The 21,207-nt window shown below is 51.3% G+C and overlaps 6 protein-coding genes across 6 annotated transcripts; 3 read left to right on the top strand and 3 right to left on the bottom strand.

Annotated features, from left to right (window-relative positions):
- Positions 1–636: 636 nt before the first annotated feature.
- On the bottom strand, positions 637–5,109 carry Z517_02229 (uncharacterized protein; the record flags this gene model as incomplete). Its single annotated transcript, XM_013431340.1, has 1 exon — positions 637–5,109. The coding sequence occupies one exon, from the start codon at positions 5,107–5,109 to the stop codon at positions 637–639; it is 4,473 nt and encodes a 1,490-aa protein (XP_013286794.1).
- A 1,964-nt stretch (positions 5,110–7,073) lies between these two features.
- On the bottom strand, positions 7,074–7,955 carry Z517_02230 (uncharacterized protein; the record flags this gene model as incomplete). The annotated part of the gene is made up of 1 exon (XM_013431341.1): positions 7,074–7,955. The coding sequence occupies one exon, from the start codon at positions 7,953–7,955 to the stop codon at positions 7,074–7,076; it is 882 nt and encodes a 293-aa protein (XP_013286795.1).
- Positions 7,956–8,706: 751 nt separating this feature from the next.
- On the top strand, positions 8,707–9,711 carry Z517_02231 (succinate dehydrogenase [ubiquinone] iron-sulfur subunit, mitochondrial; the record flags this gene model as incomplete). The annotated part of the gene is made up of 3 exons (XM_013431342.1): positions 8,707–9,124; positions 9,180–9,331; positions 9,388–9,711. The coding sequence occupies 3 exons, from the start codon at positions 8,707–8,709 to the stop codon at positions 9,709–9,711; spliced, it is 894 nt and encodes a 297-aa protein (XP_013286796.1).
- A 422-nt stretch (positions 9,712–10,133) lies between these two features.
- Positions 10,134–11,255, top strand: Z517_02232 (uncharacterized protein; the record flags this gene model as incomplete). Its single annotated transcript, XM_013431343.1, has 1 exon — positions 10,134–11,255. One exon carries the CDS (start codon positions 10,134–10,136, stop codon positions 11,253–11,255), a length of 1,122 nt encoding a protein of 373 aa, XP_013286797.1.
- A 1,477-nt stretch (positions 11,256–12,732) lies between these two features.
- Positions 12,733–16,132, top strand: Z517_02233 (uncharacterized protein; the record flags this gene model as incomplete). The annotated part of the gene is made up of 2 exons (XM_013431344.1): positions 12,733–15,768; positions 15,815–16,132. 2 exons carry the CDS (start codon positions 12,733–12,735, stop codon positions 16,130–16,132), a joined length of 3,354 nt encoding a protein of 1,117 aa, XP_013286798.1.
- A 207-nt stretch (positions 16,133–16,339) lies between these two features.
- On the bottom strand, positions 16,340–17,389 carry Z517_02234 (uncharacterized protein; the record flags this gene model as incomplete). Its single annotated transcript, XM_013431345.1, has 1 exon — positions 16,340–17,389. The coding sequence occupies one exon, from the start codon at positions 17,387–17,389 to the stop codon at positions 16,340–16,342; it is 1,050 nt and encodes a 349-aa protein (XP_013286799.1).
- Positions 17,390–21,207: the final 3,818 nt, after the last annotated feature.

A 21,207-nucleotide genomic window follows, 5' to 3' on the forward strand; every position in this document is an offset into this window, starting at 1 on the left:
CCATTACGAGTGACACTTGGATGGATGTTGTGTCGGTGGCCAAAGCCGTGTCATCTGAGTGGAAGCGTGTCTCTCAGTATCAACATCCCAATCATCGAGTCAATGCCTGCAGGTGCCAAGCTTGAGGGCCGCCTGCGCCGCCTGCGCCGCCTGCGTCCCATTAACAAAGTGTCTTTGTCAGCAGTAGGAGGACAAGGCTGTTAGGTGGCTGTCACTCTATTATCTATTGTTCGTACATTACCGAGTACTTGATGTCCTGTATTTTTATTACGCCCCGCTCTGTTTGCAAAGTTGACCCCGAACAAGCCGTCCGAGGCAGACGGCAAGCCAGTTGGGTAGGTAGACAGCTCAAAGTCCATCCTGCTCATGACCAGGCTAGGTGTTGAATCCCTCGGCAATGCTCGGGTATCTGTCTGGTCAAAAATGTAACGAGTGTGTACTTCGTCGGACAAGTACACTACTGTTGAAAGATGAAGTGGAATTCATTCCTCTGAATGCCGGATTCAAAGTTTGTGATTAAACTAGCTTGCTTTTATTGAAAAAGAAAAAAAACAGACAATGGCTGAGAGAGCGCCCAATCTATCGAGGTATCAAGCGACGTATGTACCGTAAAATCATCCAGTGTTAACCCCGATGCTATGACTCTCTGAAGAAATCTTCCCGCACGACATGGCTTTTGTCGCACATGCTCCGGAAAATGCCACCGGCCTCAAAAAGATTGATAGGAGTGTCCAATTCCGCAATGCGTCCTTGGTCCATCACGCAAATGCGGTCGTAGTTGATAATAGTCTTCAGTCGGTGAGCAATGCACAACACCGTCTTTCCGGCGAACCCAGTCCGCATGGTCCGCTGAATCTTCTCGTCAGTTTCAAAGTCGACCGATGAAGTCGCTTCGTCACAGACGATGATCTGTGAATTGCGGACTAGGGCTCGAGCTAATGCCATCAATTGCCGCTGGCCTAGTGAGTAGTTCAACCCTTCTTCGTCCACAGGACTGTCGAGATGTAACCGACTAGCTCCAGTAGGGGCGTTCACGTTCGACGTCGATGTGGCTGCAGTTCGTGCAGTGTCGGGGCGATCAATCTTCTCCGATGTCGCCATCTCCTCTCCCACGAGATCAGCCTTTCGTAGCGCAGCCCAGAGTTCCAAGTCTGAGTGTTCATTGAACGGATCCAGGTTTGAGCGGATAGTGCCTCGGAACAGGGTTGGATCCTGTGGGATGATGGCGAGACGTGACCGCAAATCGTAAAGGCCTACAGTCGAAATGTCAATGTCGTCAATTTTGATCTGTCCCGACGTGAGTTCTGTCAACCGGAAAAGCGCCGCCATGATGGACGATTTGCCAGCTCCGGTACGACCGACGATGCCGATTCTCTCTCCGCCTCGGATGTGGAAATCCAAGCCATGCAGAACGAGCGGCAGCCCCGCTCGATACCTCATCTCGACTTTGTTGAATGTGATTGCTCCCGTTTGAGGCCAGTTGTCTGGCACTTCCGCGCCTTTCAGTGGTGCTTCCTCCTCCAACTGAGTGCCGTAGAAGTGCAGGCGTTCCGTGGCGTTCATGTTGTTTTCCACTTCTGCTAATTGCCGCACAGTAAACTGGATCATTTGTACAATAGCCAAAACATAGGACAAAACCAAACCCGCTATGCTGGGATTCACATTGAAACGATCCGTTACCACCAAAATGCCAGTGACAAAGACAAGCATATTTCCAATCGCATCGAGTCGCGTAGATAGCCACCGTTGGTTTGCGAACGTCAGATAGTATGCCGAGTTCATCTGATCGATGGCATCCCGCAATCGTGTCGCGAAAAAGCTTTGTAGCCCATATGCCCGAATAGATGCCACTCCTGAGATAGACTCGGAAAATCGTGCAAAGACTGTCGACCGCAAAACAGCTTCGTGCCGTTTGATTTCCCGTGCTGATGCTCTGTAATAACTTGACGCAAACAGGAACAAGACAAATAGAGGCCCTAAGGCCACAGCAAAATAGTGAAAGTATGCGATGATGAGGGCAAAGACCGAGGTGATCATGGCCAGGGTAAGAAAGTACATCCTCATGGCGTCGGTCAAACTGTTGTCCATCGAGTCTACATCCTTGGAGAACCGGTTGGTGATGCGGCCGAGAGGAGTAGTGTCGAAGAAGGACATGGGTGCGCGTAGAACTCGAGTCATGGCCTTTTGCAGCATAACCCTGCTGGCGTTGGTGCCGCTTGTGGAGAGAAGAGTCGAGAACGCGAACATGAGCACCGCTTGGGACAGTCCTAGACATGCGTATGCGGCAATGTAGACGCCTTCGGAAAATCCAAACTTGTCACTCGTCCACCAACTGAGCCATAGGCTGGTCACTATGTTGGCTCCTTGGGATAAGACGAGGGAGATGAATATGAGTGGCCAGAGGATTGGAGACCCTGATGCACGGATGTATGCTCCCCAGACAGACCAGCTCACCGATTTGACAGCACGCTCTTCTTGCTGCATCAGACCTGTGGGCTTGGTCTTCTTGGTCTTCTTTCCAGGCTTCTCCTCATTCGCATCTTCATCCTTTGCTTTCGCCATTGCACTTTCGTCCTCTTGAGCAGTCGTGGCCATCAATTTTTGAAAATCCACACTCGTGTTCATCAAGTTGTCAAAGGTATCGATGGCCTGAATATGACCGTCCTCCATCCAGATGATTCGGTCACACCGGGAAAGAACATGGAGTTGATGGGTCGCTAGGATTCTACATTTATCCTTCATCAAACCGCAGATTGCCTTGTCCATGATATGACGACCAACATGGGCATCCACAGCAGAGAGCGGATCATCCATCAAGATGATGTCTGCATCAAAATAAATCGCCCGCGCAATGTTCAACCTTTGTTTCTGACCGCCCGAGAGAGTGATGCCTCGCTCGCCAATCTCGGTCTGGTCTCCTGCCGGGAGGATTTCCAAGTCGGGTTTCAAGGCGCACGCATCGATAACGTCCCTGTACCATTTGGATTTGTACGGCTTCCCGAACAGTATGTTGTCCTTCAAAGTGGCATTCTGGATCCAAGCATATTGTGGACAAAACGCTCGAGAGGATGCCATCTTGACCTTGCCATCTGTTTTGCGCATGTCCCCCGCCAGAGCGGCCAGAAGTGAAGTCTTACCCGAGCCGACCGTGCCAATGACGGCGATCAATTCATTTCGGCCCACCGTGAAGTCCATGTCGTGTAGCTTGAAGGGTTCCACCTCCGTAGTCTCACTTGCGATGTCATCGTTCGAAGCCCCAGGAGATTTCTTGTTCTTCTTCGCTGCTTTTTCAGCCTTCTTCTGAGCCTTCTTCCTGTCCTTCTCGGCCTTCTTCGCAGCCATAAGCTCGCCTTTCGTCTGGAATGTGGCTGCCCTCTCCATATCTTGGTTAGCGGTCCTTTCCCAGGTGAAGGAGGCATGCTGCACTTCGACTGCAGGCTCCATTTCTTCATCCCACACAATCTCGTCTTCCTGCTCTTCAGACAATAGAAACTCCTGAATACGCTGAACCGCCGTCTGGGCATCGGTTACTTGTCCAAGAACCAAAGGAAGAAGATTCAAGGGCATCCGTAACGAATTGAAGAGGGCCAAAGACGAAAATATGCGTGCCGGAGCAAGGCTGTGGTCGGACAATGAGTATGTGATGAAAGCCAGCATGGCCGCGAACACTGGCATCGACATGGCGACCGCGTTGATGGCATTTCGGATGGAGAGCAAGATCTGGACAGCCCTGATCTCCCTCTTTCGAAGCTCCTTCAATCGGTCCAGGAAGCTCGTCTCCCATCCGAAAAACTTCACAAATCGCACAGAGCCGAGAATTTCCTGCGTCAGACCCACACGCTGATCCGTAACTTTGTTGATCTTCTTCCTCCTGGCTAAGAGCGACTTGATGGCCTTGGTCAGGACGGGAAGCATGATGACCAGAAGGGCATAGCCTGACAAAGCACTATATCCAATGTTGATACACAGCACAATCAAGACGACAATGATTTGAATGGGCGACGTCCACAGGATATGGAATAGGCCGGAGGCTTGGTCAATACGATAAGTGTCGACGCTCATCAAATTAACAATTCTGCCATTGTTCCAGCCGACCCCGTCTCCGGAAATCCCAGCGGCTTTGTCAGGTGTAACTTTCGGGCCACCTTTGGGAGTGAGTCGCTTTGATAGGACGCGAGCAAGAGTCGACCTAGCTTCGTGCTTCTCATCTTCGGTCTGTTCTACCGTCTCCGGTACCCCATCGGCCTTGATCGCCTTTCCGCCAGCCTTTGCCCTGCCGGAAATTACCAGAGATTTCTCAAAAATGGCGTTGATCAGCACTGCTCTGCACTCTCCTCCAACCATCATGCCACGGTAGATGAAATGATTAGTCGCCATGGACTGGCATATTTGCATAAATGTGATGCCAATGACCAGGCCGATGCCATGACCAATGCTGGGAGATTTGCCGCCGAATTTATCTGCGACCCAGGCATCTGTGGCAAACTGGATCAGGTAGCGAGTGGTGAAGGGGGAAAACACTTGGAACAGGGCAGAAAATAGAGCACACATGGCGCCAAGTAGAAATTCGCCTCGGAAAGTGTCGAAAAGGGCATACATGAGAGGGTTACGTTCCCCTCGTGCAACACGACGTTTGAAAGAGGCCGACAGTTTGTCTCTCATGGTGGTGGCGCTCCGGTCAGGATTGACGAGCCAGATGTCGTTCAGCTCAATCGGCCGCTTGTAGCCCGTGATCATGAGAGGATTCATCCACTGGAAGAGGAGTAGGCTGAGGAAGCTCGCGTTGTATTCTCGACACACTGTCCTTTCCTCCGGTACAGGCGGAGGGTTCCGACGGAGCGGATTTATTCTGTGACGCCATGGTAGCTTTTCAGGTTCGGTCTGATATGCAAAGGCAGCAGAACTGGCTTCGGTCGCTTCGGTCACTGTCGACTCGACCTTTTCCAACCGTGTACTGTCTTGACTCCTGCCTCGTCCTCCTCTTCTCGTGTCTCTCGGGACTTCCAGGTATTGTGCTCGCTCATCTCTCTTTTCCAGATCCTGCTCCTCGACGTCATTCCGGGAAATGGCACGCTCAACTTCTCTCTCGTCGCCGTCAGTGTGCGCCATAGCAGTTGGGTCCGGCGTAGGGAACGGTCAACAACGATTCAAGGTTGATGGAATCTGTCGAACAGTCCATGACGAAAAGACCGTCCAGGTGGGGAGGGTCAGAGAATATGTAGTATCAATTCCGAAGAATCGGTGACGGGAGGAACGAAGGCCGGGAAGTGATGACTAGGAGGGGAACCAGGATCAGGCGCAAAACATCCTCGGTGCTGGCGTAATGGAAGGCAAAGCGGCTACAAGCGAGAGGAAATGAGTGTTGACTGGGGCGGAGACATTCCACGGTCCTAGGGCTAATCGGAGGTAGAGGGACTTGACCGGGCAGGCCTCTCGTGATGCAGAAGGGTGGACACGAGAACCGGTAAGTCGAGCCATGTCGATTGGACGGCTTTTGGCTCGCAGGCTTTCGGCCTGGATGCATGGGTTGTTGAAAATCTGAACTTCGCCCTATTGGCGTAAATGATGCGAAGCTTGTATTTGGCCGTTTGCCCCAACAGGGCCAAGTGGGACGATAATGGCGATGCTGGCGAAGAGCTTAGCAATCCAAAAGCCCTGGAGCGGCCAATCTGAGTTCTCCGCAAAATTTATTTGAGCAAATGAATCATGGCTTGCCTCTACTGATTGCAATATTGATTGTTCCCGCTGTTTATGGGATGTGGGGAGGGGTTGGAAGGGATCGAAAAGGTGGATGGCTTGTTTTTCGCCTCCGCAGTCGCAGGCATCCAAAGTGAACACCATCATGGAGTCATGGCAGGCCGTCTATTCTTCGTCCTTGTGTGATCTCGCCATCCAGACCCAACAGTTCTTGGCTGCCTGAACGCACCCTCCCCTCGGCTCGAGCCCTCAAAGCTCGCTCTGAGCTCCCTACGTTTCCCTACGCTGAGTTCTGCGCAACTGCTCAACACCATTCTTGCGTTTCACGAGAGACAGCTTTTCACTCACCGAATGATCCCTTCTATTGTGCTACAAGCGGTATTACAGCGGCAAGGACAAATCACAATGAACCCCCGGACATTATGCATGACTGCCTGAATCCCGGCCGCTAACCCCACCACCGTGAAATCGCAAAGAAGGGGATCTTTTTGCCCCGGCAATTGATTCTTTGAACCTCGCTACATTTACCAAGCCGGGTAAGACGTGCCGGTAGAAACCAAAAATCTCGGGCCCGAGATTTTTTCTAAACTTTCCGATCGGACGTGGAGGCAACAATTGCGCGATCCGCTGCCCAACTGAGAATGGATAGCAGACAACCAACTCACCATTCGATCGAGTTGTCTGCGTCCCGCTATGAACTTGAGGTGGAAACAAGGCGCTATTGTAGCGTAGACTTGAGCACGGCTTGAAGGAAAGAGGAGGCGAGTCGGGCATTGCGAGAAGTCTGCTTACAGATGCTGTTGTATCGGCCCAGAGAGCAGGGTCGGTCCAGCTGGCGCACGCCCCCGGCTGCATACAACGTACTGTACCCATGATTAGCTCGCTGGGTCTATAGGAACGGAGTATCGAGTAGGTAAGGTTCCAGCCTTAGAGCCCACCTGGTCTTACCAACACGTTCTCAATACTTGTACATGCTTGACAGTGGCTGTAGCTTACCCGTCAACGAATTATTCAGCACCTCTCCCTCTGCCCCGACCCCGTCTGGACAACCTCCAGAACCGGAGTATCGGGCTGACATTCGGGACAGGAGCCTGGTACGAAGAACTTGAGATGCTAAACCAGATGCATTATTCTTTCTATAATCACTTTATGCAGCAGGCGTAGCATTTCATTTTATGGCCGGCCTTATTGTCATTACCATCGAGTGATTGACTGGCTAGGGGGTATAGGGGACAGTCCTTGCCTCGGTCGGCAGCTTCTTCAGCCACTGGAGCCCTATACTGAAAGCACACTTTTAAACAGGCGGAGTCGCCTTCAAGCTCGTCGAGGACATGTCTTTTGATGCCTCGCCTGCAAAATACAATGCACAAACCCTCCTAAAAGTTTGTACTTGCAGCGACTCCCCTAAGAAGGTCTGTGGTCCTGCGCAGTTCTGTGACCTTCTTGTCAACCCCTTTCCAGGAATCCGGGCCGATGATCACTCTCAACAAATTTTCTGTCTTGATAAGCCCTCCAGCTTCGCCTTCTCCTGTTGCAGCTTCAAACATCACCTGAGCAGCCTTGCCCGGGTCTCCCATCGCTATCTTGGGCAAATTTGAAATGAGTTGAAGCCTTTGGTTCACCGGATGGTCGCCGCTATATTCGACTGACGGCTGAATGTGTCGACCTGTGCTCGAACTGCCGAATTCGGTCCTGTATGCACCTGGCACAATGATGAGCACCCTGATCCCAAACTGTGCAACTTCCTGACTGCATGACTCGGATGCAGCTTCCAAGGCAGCTTTGCTTGCCGCATAGACGCCGCACGCAAGACCTGGAGCGACGCCCTGCGTGCTGGAGACATTCATGATGACCCCCGATCTTCGTTTTCTCATCCCAGGAAGCACAGCCTGCATGATCCTCAGTGGCCCAAGAAAATTGACTTGCATCTGGAAAACAGAATCGGCATCAGGTATGTCCTCCAAAGCGCCTAGAACACTTATGCCGGCATTGTTGACAAGGATGTCAATGCCACCGAAGAGGGATTCTGCAAATTGTATCGTCTTTTTGATTGCTTCTTCTGACTGTGTCGTATCGAACGTGATCCATTTGCCGCCACTACCTTCAACTTCCGATACCAATTCTGGCGTTTTTGAAGGGTTGCGTGATGAGGCGACAACAAGATGGCCCTTGGCGATAGCGTAGCGAGTCAAAGCAAGACCCAAGCCAGATGACGAGCCGGTGATGAACCAGACTGGTGCCGCTGCTGTGCTAGACATTTTCCACACGAGGAGCACAATGATAGAGCGTCACCATTCAGCAAAGGAGAGAATTCTATTCCACGTTCAGAGTTGAGAGAAGACGTCCACCATTGCAGTTCTTGTACTCTGAAGATTCGAGGACGAGTGACTGAAAGTTTTCGGACATACGAACGGATTTTGCAGGTCAGTCGGCGATTGGCAAGTTGCTGGTACGCTGGTGTTCTCCGACAGGAGAAGATGCTGTGTTCTTGTCAGCTGCATGCCCAATGAGTTCTACGACTTTACATCACAACCGCTGCGAAGCGGATGTTGTCTTTGCTAGATCTGCAAGTGGCTGACTCGACATGAAAAGCTAAAGGTGCCTGAATCAAGTTGAGTCGAGGGGAAAGGGGAAATATCTGGCAATATTCAGGGTCTGCTAGACCCTTTCACACAGGGTGTGAGAGCATTTGTATAGGGATTGTTGAAGCGTTCAATTTTGCATGGGAACGACACTGACACATATACCCTGTAAACCTATGAGGTCTGCGCGGTACAAGGTTTTCAGGAAGATCCGGCAGTGCCTCGGAATGTGATCGGATGCGGAAAACGTGCAGTATTATTTAGCTGCAATGTGATTGGCTCTGCAATTGGGAGCATCGCACGCCACTTGCCCTCGACTTTCAATCCAATCTCAATCACCTTCAACAGCTACTCTCCGCTCCAATCCATCACAATATTTCCGGTCCTGTGCCATAACTGCTGTTCCTGGCAAGCTTCGACGTCGGACATGGCAGCTCTACGCACAGCATCGCGCTTGGTGGCGCCCGCCCGAGCTACCATTCGATCCTCCTACGCTGCGAGATCATACGCCACCGTCACCAAGGACAGTGCGTACGATCTGTCTGCCAGTCGACCGCCAGTTTCTCCCTCCAAGACCAGCACGGTGCAAGAGCCACGACCGGACAAGGATGCAAAGATCAAGACATTCCACATCTACAGATGGAACCCCGACGAGCCAACGTCGAAGCCGAGGATGCAAACATACACTCTGGACTTGAACAAGACTGGGCCTATGATGCTGGATGCGCTGATCCGAATCAAGAATGAGGTAGACCCGACGCTGACCTTCCGTCGAAGCTGTCGAGAGGGTATTTGTGGCAGCTGCGCCATGAACATTGACGGAGTGAACACTCTTGCTTGTCTCTGTAAGATTTGCGACTCATCTCCGTCCATGTGCCTCAAATTGACAATCCTTTACAGGCAGAATTCCCACCGATACAGCGAAGGAGTCCCGGATCTACCCCCTGCCGCATACCTACGTGGTCAAAGACTTGGTTCCTGACCTCACGCAATTCTACAAGCAATACAAATCAATCAAGCCGTTCTTGCAACGAGACACAAAATCACCAGATGTTGGTTCTCTGACTATATGCAGCGAAAGAAAAGACGTTTACTGACACGCTTACAGGGCAAGGAAAACCGACAGTCACCAGCCGACCGCAAGAAGTTGGATGGGCTATATGAATGCATTCTCTGCGCCTGTTGCTCGACCTCATGCCCATCTTATTGGTGGAACAGTGACCAATATCTGGGCCCTGCCATCCTCCTCCAATCTTACCGCTGGCTAGCTGATTCTCGGGACGAACGCAAGGCCGAACGCAAGGAAGCGCTGGACAACAGCATGAGCTTATACCGTTGCCATACAATTTTGAACTGCTCGAGGACTTGCCCTAAGGGGCTCAATCCTGCAAAGGCAATTGCAGAAATCAAGAAGAGCTTGTCTTTTGCTTAGTTTTTGGGTGCGAGGAACCAGAGTTCGGGTTGGGCGTGGAGTACGAGGTACAGTATGTGTTCAGTACGACCCAGGCCTCAAATCACACAATTTGGTCGGTCAGATAGCAAAAATGCTGTATATGTAAATGCAATGCATGATACTTGACGATATGACAATATCAAGGCATTTCACGTTCATACTCATGACACGGAATGGGCAGCCGGAGACCTTCACACAGCGCTGCCAGTATCGTCATCATTATTGGCGGGCACTCTCCTACCTTATCAGGATTGGAAATGCACTAATCTCACTCGGCCGAATGCTTGCATGCGGGCCAGGCAGATATTATTACTATTAAACCCCCATAACAATCGCGCAATTGAGCCCAGGTATTGCGATTCTCCCTCCGGCAGGGCTAAGAGCGTACACATACATATACAATGGAAAGCTCATGCTCAGGTCAAGCTCTCGGCAGCCTACAGCTGTGGCTTGATTCCCTAAGACCTTCCACCACCAGTCGGAGGACGCGTTCGGCGGAATGCGTCCCGACCACGTCGCAGGCAAGACAACAACAGTCCCTTACCGATCGGCCCTTTGATCAGCTACATCCCCTCAACAAGGTTTCGGCTGTGGACGATGGCGACAATGAGACGGTCTTGTATTTGGGATATGGATCCAACTTGAGTGCTGAGACATTCAGAGGAAAAAGAGGCATACGCCCGTTATCACAGGTCAACGTCCTTGTCCCGAGCCTATCCTTGACCTTTGATCTACCGGGAATCCCATATTTCGAGCCGTGCTTTGGCAATGTTCGCTACAGAAATGTCACACCCTACGGAGACGGAGACACCACGACCACGAAGGACTACCACAAAGATCGTTGGAAAAAGGGCATGGTCGGAGTGGTCTACGAAGTGACAAAGTCCGATTTTGTGCACATCATCGCTACAGAAGGTGGTGGCGCAGGATATCAAGATGTGCTTGTTGATTGCTACGCCCTCAATGGAGGCCCAATGGAGGATGTCCCAACCATGCCCTCGGGACAACCTTTTAAGGCGCACACCCTGTTTGCACCCACAAAGACAACTCGACCTGATCCATCCTATGCACAACCAAGCCCAAGATACCTAAAGTTGATCACAGACGGTGCCGAAGAGCATGGATTACCCCTCGAATATCAAGCCTTCCTCCACCAGATCCGTACATTCCACCTCACAACTATAAAGCAGAGGTTGGGCTCCTTCATCTTTCTGAGTGTATGGTCTCCCTTGTTCTTGTTCTTCATGGGTGGGGCTGCTGCGATATTTTTGAGACCAGACGGAACCTATCCAAAGTGGTTTGCAAAGTTCTTGAATGCTATGTTTGCGGCATGTTGGGCGAGTTACGACAACTTCTTCAAGGAAATTTTTGGAGATGGCGAACGGACTATGGGGGACAAGAATGCAGACCGTGAAGGTGACGCTGGCGATGACATTGGTTCTGCTCTGGACGAGAAAGAGCCATTGATTGAACGGACGCAGCATAAATATGGAGCAGTGAGTGTGGTGGAACGAATTGTATGAATGAGTGTATGACAATTTCAAGAGAGATACATGGACGGCTTGGATATACGATTAGAGATGGCTTTGAGTTGCCTTCTGCTTACTTTGAAAGCATTGCAGACGTGTTGAATATTCGGTGAGTTGAACGAGGAGTTTGCGCTCTCTTATATGGGTGGCCATCTACAACGATCCTTTAAACTCTTTCATCTATTCTTCTTGCTTCACTGCGTTCTCAGTCGACGCAGCACTCCTACCACGCTTTCATTGCTTCTGATCCTTCGCCATCTCCCTATAATGGATACACAGTCTCATTTCCAGACCTCATTTTCAGCTCTTGTGAGATATCTCCAGCAAGGATTCCGAGCAGAAGGAGTCGTGAGGCAAGTCTGCGCCACTGAGGACCACAAATTGGAAGACTGATCGGGTTTCTTCTATGCAGTCTACCAGACGAGATCGTCAAGCCGTTCAGGAAACCCTTCAATCCCACCCAAAGCGCCCTCCTTCGCACTCTCCAGAAGCTGTTGGATGATGGCCGACCCAAGAATATCGTCCGTCTTGACTCACAGTCCTTCTACATCGTCGCGTCGGTTATTCTTCACTTCCCTTACTCGGAGACACAGAACAAGCTGCTATATCTTTTCATAGTTGGTACCTCCTTGTGTTTGGCTAAATTGGGCTCATTCAATCAGGAAACCGTCCGACAATACCAAGACGAGAATACATTGGCTGCAGTCTTGTCCCGGATACAAGGGACTGCAGTTTCTCCTGCAAAAATCCAAGAGCATGGCAACTACATCGGGAGGAAGTTGGGGCCTTGCGTACTGCGCCATCTAGTCAGCAGTGACAAAAGACCACAACATCGTTGGAGGGTATTGCATTCCCACAACCTCGACCCCAGTTGCAGTGATATTGCACTAAGCTGACGCTGCACAGCTAGCGCAATTCCTCTCGGTCCTACTGCGCTCCAGCTCGATTGTGACAAACCAGATAATGGATACTGATGAAAGGTATTCAGATGCCCGATATGTATACCTCCACTGACTCGAAGCCAGCCAGTACTTGACATCTATACTCGAAATAGAACAGAACTATTTCCTTCGCATCCTAACAGCCGATGTGCTGCGAGAGCTTCTGTTTAATGGGGCAGAAAGGGAAGCTCTGAAGAAGTCGTCCAACAAACCCAGCATTGTGGATAGCCTTCCCGTCTCAAAGAACGGCGACGCCACGTGGATGAGTAAGGTTGTCGACCACCTTAGTGGAAATGATCTCGCAAGAGCATTTGCTGGACAGTATGAGGTTCGTGGCACGGTTTCCAAGGCTGAGGCTAAAATCCTGCAGGGCCGAGCGTATCTTCAGAGTACAGCGCCTCGAATGTGACGGAAGCGAATACTTTGCAGGCTCTTCACCATTTGTTGCGACGGTGTCAAGCGAGGTTGCCTTTTTAATACCCAACGGCGGGGATATGCTCACATTATTTTCTGTCCCTGTGTCACAGAACATGTCCCTCAATCAGCAGACCCTGGATCCCGAATTATCGACGATCCTTGAAATCCGATATCCCGGGGTTGAAGGGGATCGGTTTATAAATGGAGCCAAAGGCGCCATAAACAGCCTCGCGATAACCTTTGATGACCAGGATGCAGTGAAAACCTTCATTGAGATGGTTGAGGAGCGGCAGTATGAGGATATACGAGACAGCGTGCTAGGTGCGCCAGGAACTCCTCAAAAGCAATCCATTGCCTTTATGGAATTCGATTCAGCTTCAGCAGAGGATAACCGCGGAAAGGGAACAAGATCGAATTCTACTGTGGCCATCGATGCTAATCCTTCTTCCCCTCTTCACAACATTTCATCGCATAAGCGGCACAATCAAGATTCGACAACTACGTCTGCGATGCAGATTCATGCCTCCACGGTTCAGCTTGCCGAAAGATCAAGCAATAGATTGTCTAAGCGTGCATCGGGACCGAAGCTCTCCCTAGAGGACGAGCCCTTGATCGGACTGCCACATACTTCTCAGAGTAGCCCAAAGCGTGTGCGGTCAAGGGCTAGGATGACCTCAGGACGGGTGCAGCTGGGTCGCAGAAATACGGAAGTGGATGTTGCGGAAGGTGCTATTGAGAAAGAACCAGCATCCCAATCGCCTTCAGATGCAGAAAGTATCATCGTAGTTGACTTTGCCCGCAAAACACCCAGACCAGAGCTCGCTATGGCCAAAGTGGTAGTTTCCCAGCCTGATGCACAAAGCGATTCTCAAGCTGAAGGAGGAACAGCCAAAGTGGGCCTCAAGCGGAGGACAGTCAAAGACGTTACAGCTCTTCAGAACGAACAGATGCAGAAACCACTCAAATCCACATTAGAGGCAGCTGACTTTGACCTCCCACCTTCCAGTGATGAGGAAATTCGTCCCATAAAGAAGGCAAAGACGAAAACTTCTATGACCCCGACCAAGTCATCTCTGAAGGAACCCAAAAGCACGAAAAAGGGGAAACGACACAAGAAAAAGCAGATCGAGAAGATGATCAGGCCGGCGGGTGAAAAGTCCCAGAGGACGGCCGCCTCAACGAGGTCCAGGCGGGCTGCCAAAAAAACACCAACGTATGTTGAGAGACCAGATGAGAGCAATGAGGATATCACAAAGGAAGATATCGAAGAAAGAGAGAGGGAGAAGCATGAAACGCATGACAAAGCAGCGGAGGTTGTTCGAGGCTCCCTTCCCCTCAGCAAAGGGGCAACAAAGAAGGGTCTGAAAGCTTCCCAACGCGGTTTTGCATCGAACATGCAAGAGATCCTTGACGGAGACAGCACCAATGGGGAGGATGGACTAGCACGACGCCCTCTGGCATGCTACACTCCAGACGACCAACTCACACCAATGCACGGCTCCGTTGCCCGGCAGACCAGCCCTGAACAGGCTGTAGCGAGCAACGAGAAGCACACATCAAAACATTCGGGCGAAAATGCCGTCTCTAAAACTATTGCTGGTTCAAAGGGTGATGATCAGCAGAAATCTACTTACCAAGGCGACTCCAAGCGACCGAGTGAGAGTTCGATACCTCCAGTGAGCGAAAAGCTACTGCGAAAGACTAGAATCGTACACTTTGGACCTCAAGGCCCTGGTAATCAGGCCGTTCCAATCAAGTCTCCAGTGACGCTTAGCGATTGCGAATCGACAAAGGAGCTCAGTCCAGCCCCCAAACGTGTAAGGGTTTGGCAAGATGAACGTGTGGAAGACATCGACGAACTTGCTCCGGACCACTGCGACGAGTCTTCACCGAGCCCGCCAGAAATCGAGGAAACTCGGAATCTATTTGCACACGATGGGGGTGATATACCGAAGGAGCCTGGTAGACGCCAAGGGCTGGATGTTTATGCACATGCTGACAACATGGGCGAGCAAATCGTCTCAGCTTCTGATGAACAGACGAGTATCATCAATGAACCAGAAACTTCCAGGCATGTTATCTCCAGAACTGAGAACACGGCCAGTGGGAACGCCCCCCGGTTTTCTAGCCCTCCTCGCTCGCACAAGACCGATATACCCCAAACCAGACTACAAAGACCGTTCCTTGCTGATGATGCGTCTCATTATGACGCTTCTAGAGCCAAAGGAACGCAGATCACTGGAGAGTCGATAACCCAGTCCATAAAGACCAAATCCGCCTCGGATCAGGTATATACGCAAACCAGAAAACCCGTTGGAAACAGCAAGAATCATGCAGGTCATCAAACACCCGCAACGAAAGAATCCAGCACACGGAGTGCTGTATCCCATGCGCTCCTTTCAACTTCTCATGAAATCATACAATTTCAGAATCCAGAGCCGACTCGAGAGTTGGACAACACGGGGCTGTCCCGCAGAGTCAATGCTGCACCCAAAACTCACTGTGATATTGTGTCATTAACGCAGGACAATCCAGTGGCGGGCTCGCAGGGCACGCGTGAGTCTTGCACGTTACTCCCGCATATTGCAGCCGATTCAATGGCTCCGCCTCCACCACCAGCCGACTCGGTCAGGCAGCCCAGTTCTCTTCGCAGAATACGACCCGCAGCACAGGCTAGGCAAACAGCTCTACCTTTGAAAGCAATGAGTCAGCCCGTCATTACGGGGCCTATCAGGGTGAAAAAGAGCATGAGCCTGCCTTTCGTTATTGAGCCTGAGCTTGAGCCCGAATTACCTCCAGCAACGCCAGACTCGTTCTCCACGCGTCTTCACCTGCATGACCGCTTTTCAATTAATGAAGTGCCAGACAATGGAGGCCCGAAAACGATAGGAGTAGACACGTGGCAGAACGTTGATAATGACAGCTTGACTATTGTAAATGGAGACGAAACAGTCTATGGAGACTGTCTAGGCCGTGGGCTCAAGCGAGGGCAGAGACAACAATCTAACTCGGAACATGATGGCTCGATGACTGCGTCTCCTTCCAACGAACCTGGAGGAGACTCCAGACGAGGCGACTCGATAATGGCATTTCCATCTGCCCGTGAGTCTCAACGGGGTATGCTTGATGCCATCATCAACATAACTAATGTAAGCCAATCCCTTGTACCCCTTGGCATGACTGATACGTGCCCAGGATGTCCTATTCCGATTCGGCGCAGAAGAAGACGCCATTAGATCGAAGGTCAGCGAATACGATCGTGGAGGGGGAGTAATTATCCAGACTTTAACAGACACGTGGACTCAACGTCTGGAACACGAGCGACACCTCCTCGAGGATATCTTGAAGGAGGAGAAAGAGGTTCTGACAACGGCGCTGCAACTTGTACAATGTACGGACCAGTTGGGTGGAAACTGGAGAGAGACCATTTATAATCGGGGGTTGACAAGGCAAGTACAGGACAAAGGCGAGGGCGTTGCACGGAAGATCGAGAACCTGAAGAATAGAGGCTGAGCAATATTGAGCAAAAGTGGAGGTCATATGGCCGTATTCCTGGAGGGAAGAAGTAGCTTTCTGTATTTTGATAGACTCGGCTTTTTCCGACCATGGACTGATACATGGACAAGGTATAGTCTAATGTATGTTAATTGAAGAGCAGTATTTCGCCAGACACAACGCGAGCTTTTTATATCAAAGAGGACCACTCTCTTGGTCACTGATTCAGAAATGCCGTCCCGTAGCCGCCTGGGCGAGAAGATCCTTGGGCATTTCGATCGTCTCCTCGGTACAATTTCCGTCCTTGTCGACCACGACGCCGTGATTCTTCTCAATCACCTTCCACTCCCCAATCTTGTACGTCGTGGGCTCACTGGCCACAATGACGTGCTTGCCGTGGTCCTCGGGCTTGAGGGTGGCGTTGGGGTTCTTTGCGCCCGAGGCGTTGTCCGGGTACTTCCTGTTGAGGGTGACACCCGCGGTGGTGCTGTAGTACAGGCTGGGCGGGTTCTCGACGGCGTGGTTGCGCAGACGCACGGCGATCAGCTGCTCGCCGTCGGTGCAGCACACGTTCATGGAACACGCCTGGACGTTCTCGGCACCCAGCGTCTCCTGTTGCAGGCGGATGATGGCGTGGAAGGCCTCGACCAGCGCGCGCAGCATTTCTTGCGGCGTGTACTGCCGCTCCCAGCTCTGCGGGCCGCCGCCGGCCGACCGGGTCAGGTTGGTCATGTACAAGGCCGCGAGGTGCTCCGAGTCGGTAGTGCCGTGGATGTTTTCGTACGCCGACTTCTCCAGCAGCGCGAGCAGCGGCCGGTGGATGTCGGTGAAGTGCGAGATCAGGCCGTTGTGCATGATGGTGTGCCGCCCAAACACGAAGGGGTGGTTGTTGATCGCCGCCACCGAGGCGCCCGTTGCGGCGCGGATGTGCGCGAACGCGGCCGTCGTGGACGTGCCGGCGCAGATGCTGTGGAAGTTTGCATCGTTGTTCGGCGGTTGCGCGTTCTTGTACGTGGCCGGCCGGATGCCTTCGACGCTGTTGATGAACGAGGAGCGTACGGGCGTGTACCATACCAAGCCGAAGCCGTCGACGTTGTTGAGGCGGTTGCGCAAGGTGATCTCGAGCTTGGACGTCTGCTCGCCAGGGGCGTGCGAGAAGAGCTTTGGCAAGTAGTGGTCATGGACCTGTTTGGCAATGCCGTGCTCAGGGGTGATGAGCACGTCCTCCAGGAGGCACTCTTCATCAGGCGAGATGTAGGCGAACCACCGACACATGTTGTATCTATACCCTGTTGTTCCCTTGCCTTGAATCCCACCGAATAAGGTATCTCTTTCTTTTTATACCGTTTTTCCTTCTCTGTACCAGGCCCGCTAGTTGACTGTGAAGAGATCAGTTTCTATCCGAACAACGTTCTCATATAGATAAGAAAACGAATGGCCGGATTTGTATGAATGTTATTTCCGTCGAGATACGGTGGTCAAACTAGAGCACGGTAGATATCTCAGGCAGAGCGGAGAGGAGGCAACATGACAACAAGATTCCAGCTACTTATGTATAAGCGACGGGCTACGCCGAAGGCGTTTGGATAAAACAAAAAGGAGGAAAAAGGAGTCTGAGAAAGGGGCTCGAAGGAATGGAGGGAAGCACTTTGAAGTATGTTTACGTGACTGGGACATGGAAACATCAGCGTTCACGACGCCAAATGCTCCCACATTCCTCGAGGGGAGGTCCCCAGGGTGCCGTAGCCATTTTCAAACTTGGAAGTAGATGCAAGTATCTCTCCAAAGATGCTGTATACTCATACGCGATCTCAGAGCCACGTAATCGTTCAATCAGCTGTGCAGGGATTTCGGGAAAAGGGTAGAAGAGGTTGTTACGTCACCGCACCCCAGATTGGTTTAGCATAATATCTAAGCTTTAGCCAAGCACTGTCGCGTGCTAGCGTGTTTAATATCCACGCTATCATCCTAAGCAGAGCTTGGCAATTTACTTCTACGGGGTACAGATATTGCCAAGGCATGTGTTTACTTGTACCTGGACTTTCACTTTGATTTCACCTTTCTCTCCTTCTCACAATTTCTCATCGTTACATTCCTCCTTATCCCCTCTTTACCCTGCGACCCGCGATAGAACGGTACCGAAGGTGTATTGCGTCTCGACCGTGGCGATGGATACCACAGAACTTCTCTCAACTCAGAGGCCAGAGCAGCTCCCGACCAAATACTACAATTTGATGCCCGGAAGATTTTGAAAATCCTTCTAGTTCTGATTGAACTCTGCCAGCAATTTGAGGTGAATCGTCTCTTCCAAGCCAAGGGTCAAAGCGACCGAATGCAAACCTAACAAATCCCTCAAGTTGCTGGTGAGAGATTCAAACCATCGCCCTACTGCCCAAGGAAATACCATTGCTTGCATCGAAGCCAGGACGGCCGAGCGGAACGGGGAAAAAAAGGCCTGCAGAGCCCCAAACGCCGTTGCGAGCCCAAAACGGGATGACACAACCCCTCGAGAAGACCAACAGTGTCCCAAACGAGCTGTCTACCCAAGTAGCACTACCAAATTGTCTAGATAAAAGACGACAAGTGTCTTGATTCCACCATTGGAGATCTTACCAAGGAATCCATGGTACTGTGCGGCCAAAAAGCGGCCAAAAGCACTTGCCACCAAAAGGGAGCCAAGCCAGTGTGGATGTTGAAATACACAATTCTCATGCCAGAGTATCAAAATGGCTGGGCGCAGAGATTTGAAGCACCTCAACACTGGCCGGCAACTTATTATGCCGTGCGTCTGCGTGGAAACCATTTTCGCAAGATCTAAATTCCCCGTCTGACAGCAACATGTTGCGCCACTCCCATTGCACCGCCTCTTAGCGCGTGTCTGGCCTTCCTGGTGAATCCCATATGGGGACCAGAGAAAATTCCCTGTTCCAATGGACTTCGAAAACCGGTCAAAGGCACCAGGATCGAGTCCAAGAGGACTAATCCATGAGGAGATGAGATCAGGCGTTTCGTCTACCTGAATGGCCACCAGCATATATGAGGTGAACCGTCCCACTCAAAGCCAAGAGCCAAAGCGGCCGAATGCAAAACAAACAAATCCCTCATATTGTTGGTGAGTAAAAGCATCTCTTACCATTCCCGTACGGCCCAAATGCATTTATGTTGCGAAGATCGAGTTCGTCATCTGCGAATTGCTGTCCGACAGGAACCCAGCCAACTGGAACTGTCACAAGCCAACAACATGGTCTCCGCGAGTAGCGGCAGTGACAGTTCTCTTAAAGCTTGTGAGTTACGCAGCTGCGTGCTGGCGAATTGACGTTGGGTGTGCTCCCCCAAAGACAGCGTTTCTCTTGTGTCAGAAATTCCTAGAGCAATTCTAAATGGGCAAGCATAATGCTTCTACTGCGCAACAAGCACGAAACTGCCTCTGTCTCCACATCGGTCCGAATATCATGGACGAAAGACTGTACCGCGGACAGCAAGATCAGCTATCCCTGGAAGCAACACCTGCTGTGGATCCAGATCGCATAGCACATCACAAATAGCCCCAACGCGGCTCACGGCAGATATTCATTGATATCTCTGAAGATCCATGCTGCGTTCCCATTTTGCTAACTTTCCATCATAGGCATATATCCACGCTGTCATAGCTATGTACTGTCCCGCGACATATTACCAGGCAGTCTTGTGCGGTCAACTTCGTCGCCTTTGGATCAGTGAGCAGGTCCCATCGCTACCGAGGTCGAAATACTTAACCAACTCAAATAGAATCAGAAGCTCATACATATTCACCGCCTTCGAGTATCCATCGTCAGCTCATCGCCTGCTAAAGTGCAAGACAAATAACGTGAGGTGGTTTGGTACATCGGCAAGAGGGATCAAACACGATGTACGTTTGCTGCCTCCTGACCAGAAAAAAGAACCCTGATTTCCAACGATACAGAAACATCCCGCCGACCGAGAATACAAAATGCAAATGAGCGTGGCCTAAGACATCGGGCCAAAAACACCTAGCATGTCTAGTCGGATTATGTGGAGCATGCGACAGTTGCAAAAGAGAGGATGGGCATATTGCGAAGTATTGAGACTCCGAAAGGGCAAAGACAACAAACCCACCAGCCGGAACAACCACACCGCGCTCACCCTTCTAGCGGAATACTACGACATAAAAGGAACGCATCCGACCACTCAAGGAATTGCAAGAAAGTGTGAAAGAGGAGGAGTCATAGCAAAGCCACATCAGACTTTACTCGGTGTTCTGTTGATTTCGAGATGGGTGCAAGGACGAGGAGAAGAACATTGCGGCGGTGGTAGCGCTGTGATGGTCGGAAACTCCAGCAGAGCAATTGGTTGGGCAGATATGACAAGGAGAATTTGGCAAAGCCACGGGATGGACAGGTATCCCAGCACATTTGCAGGCAGCACTCGGCGAAGTAGTGAGAGGCAACGTCCAATACGTTCATGGGCGGAGGGTCTCGCATATTTGCAGGGTTTGGACATACGTCGAAGGTACAGGAGAGGGGGCCATCAAGCGCTGCGAACAGCCGATGCAGATATCAATCTACGCAGAAGAGGAAGGGAGGGGGTCCAAGAGGTTCAGCTGTTGACGTTGGTATGCATGTCTTCGAGGCGGGGGAGAAATAGCACAGAATCTATCCTAGGACTCCTGGTTGATAAGTGGTAGGAGCATGCCAACCTACCAGCCTCTCCACCGAACTCTTTTCTCACGCTGCTCCACGCGGATTCCTGTACAAGTAAAGAGGACGAGAACTGTCTATTCATCCGCGAGTTCTGATTGCCTTGTTTGTACGTCACGAACCCCGATCCCACACATCCTCCCTCTCTGCCGCGTCGTACAAGTTCTTGGACCAGAGGGCCAGGGACATCAAGCTCAACGATCCTCCCGCCCTCCATGACAGCGTCTTGATTGCTCTGGCAGACAGTAAAGGCGTCGACGCAGAGCACCCGCTAGCGTAGTGAGAGCAAGTACAAGCCACCTCCGTTGCTGGAGACATTGTGGGACATCATCAGAAATCGCGCTGCGGCAATGGTCGTGCTCGAGAAGAAGAACAGTTCCCGTCTTCTTGGAATTG

Source organism: Fonsecaea pedrosoi, assembly GCF_000835455.1.
Source record: "Fonsecaea pedrosoi CBS 271.37 unplaced genomic scaffold supercont1.2, whole genome shotgun sequence".
Classification (NCBI taxonomy): Eukaryota; Fungi; Ascomycota; class Eurotiomycetes; order Chaetothyriales; family Herpotrichiellaceae; genus Fonsecaea; species Fonsecaea pedrosoi.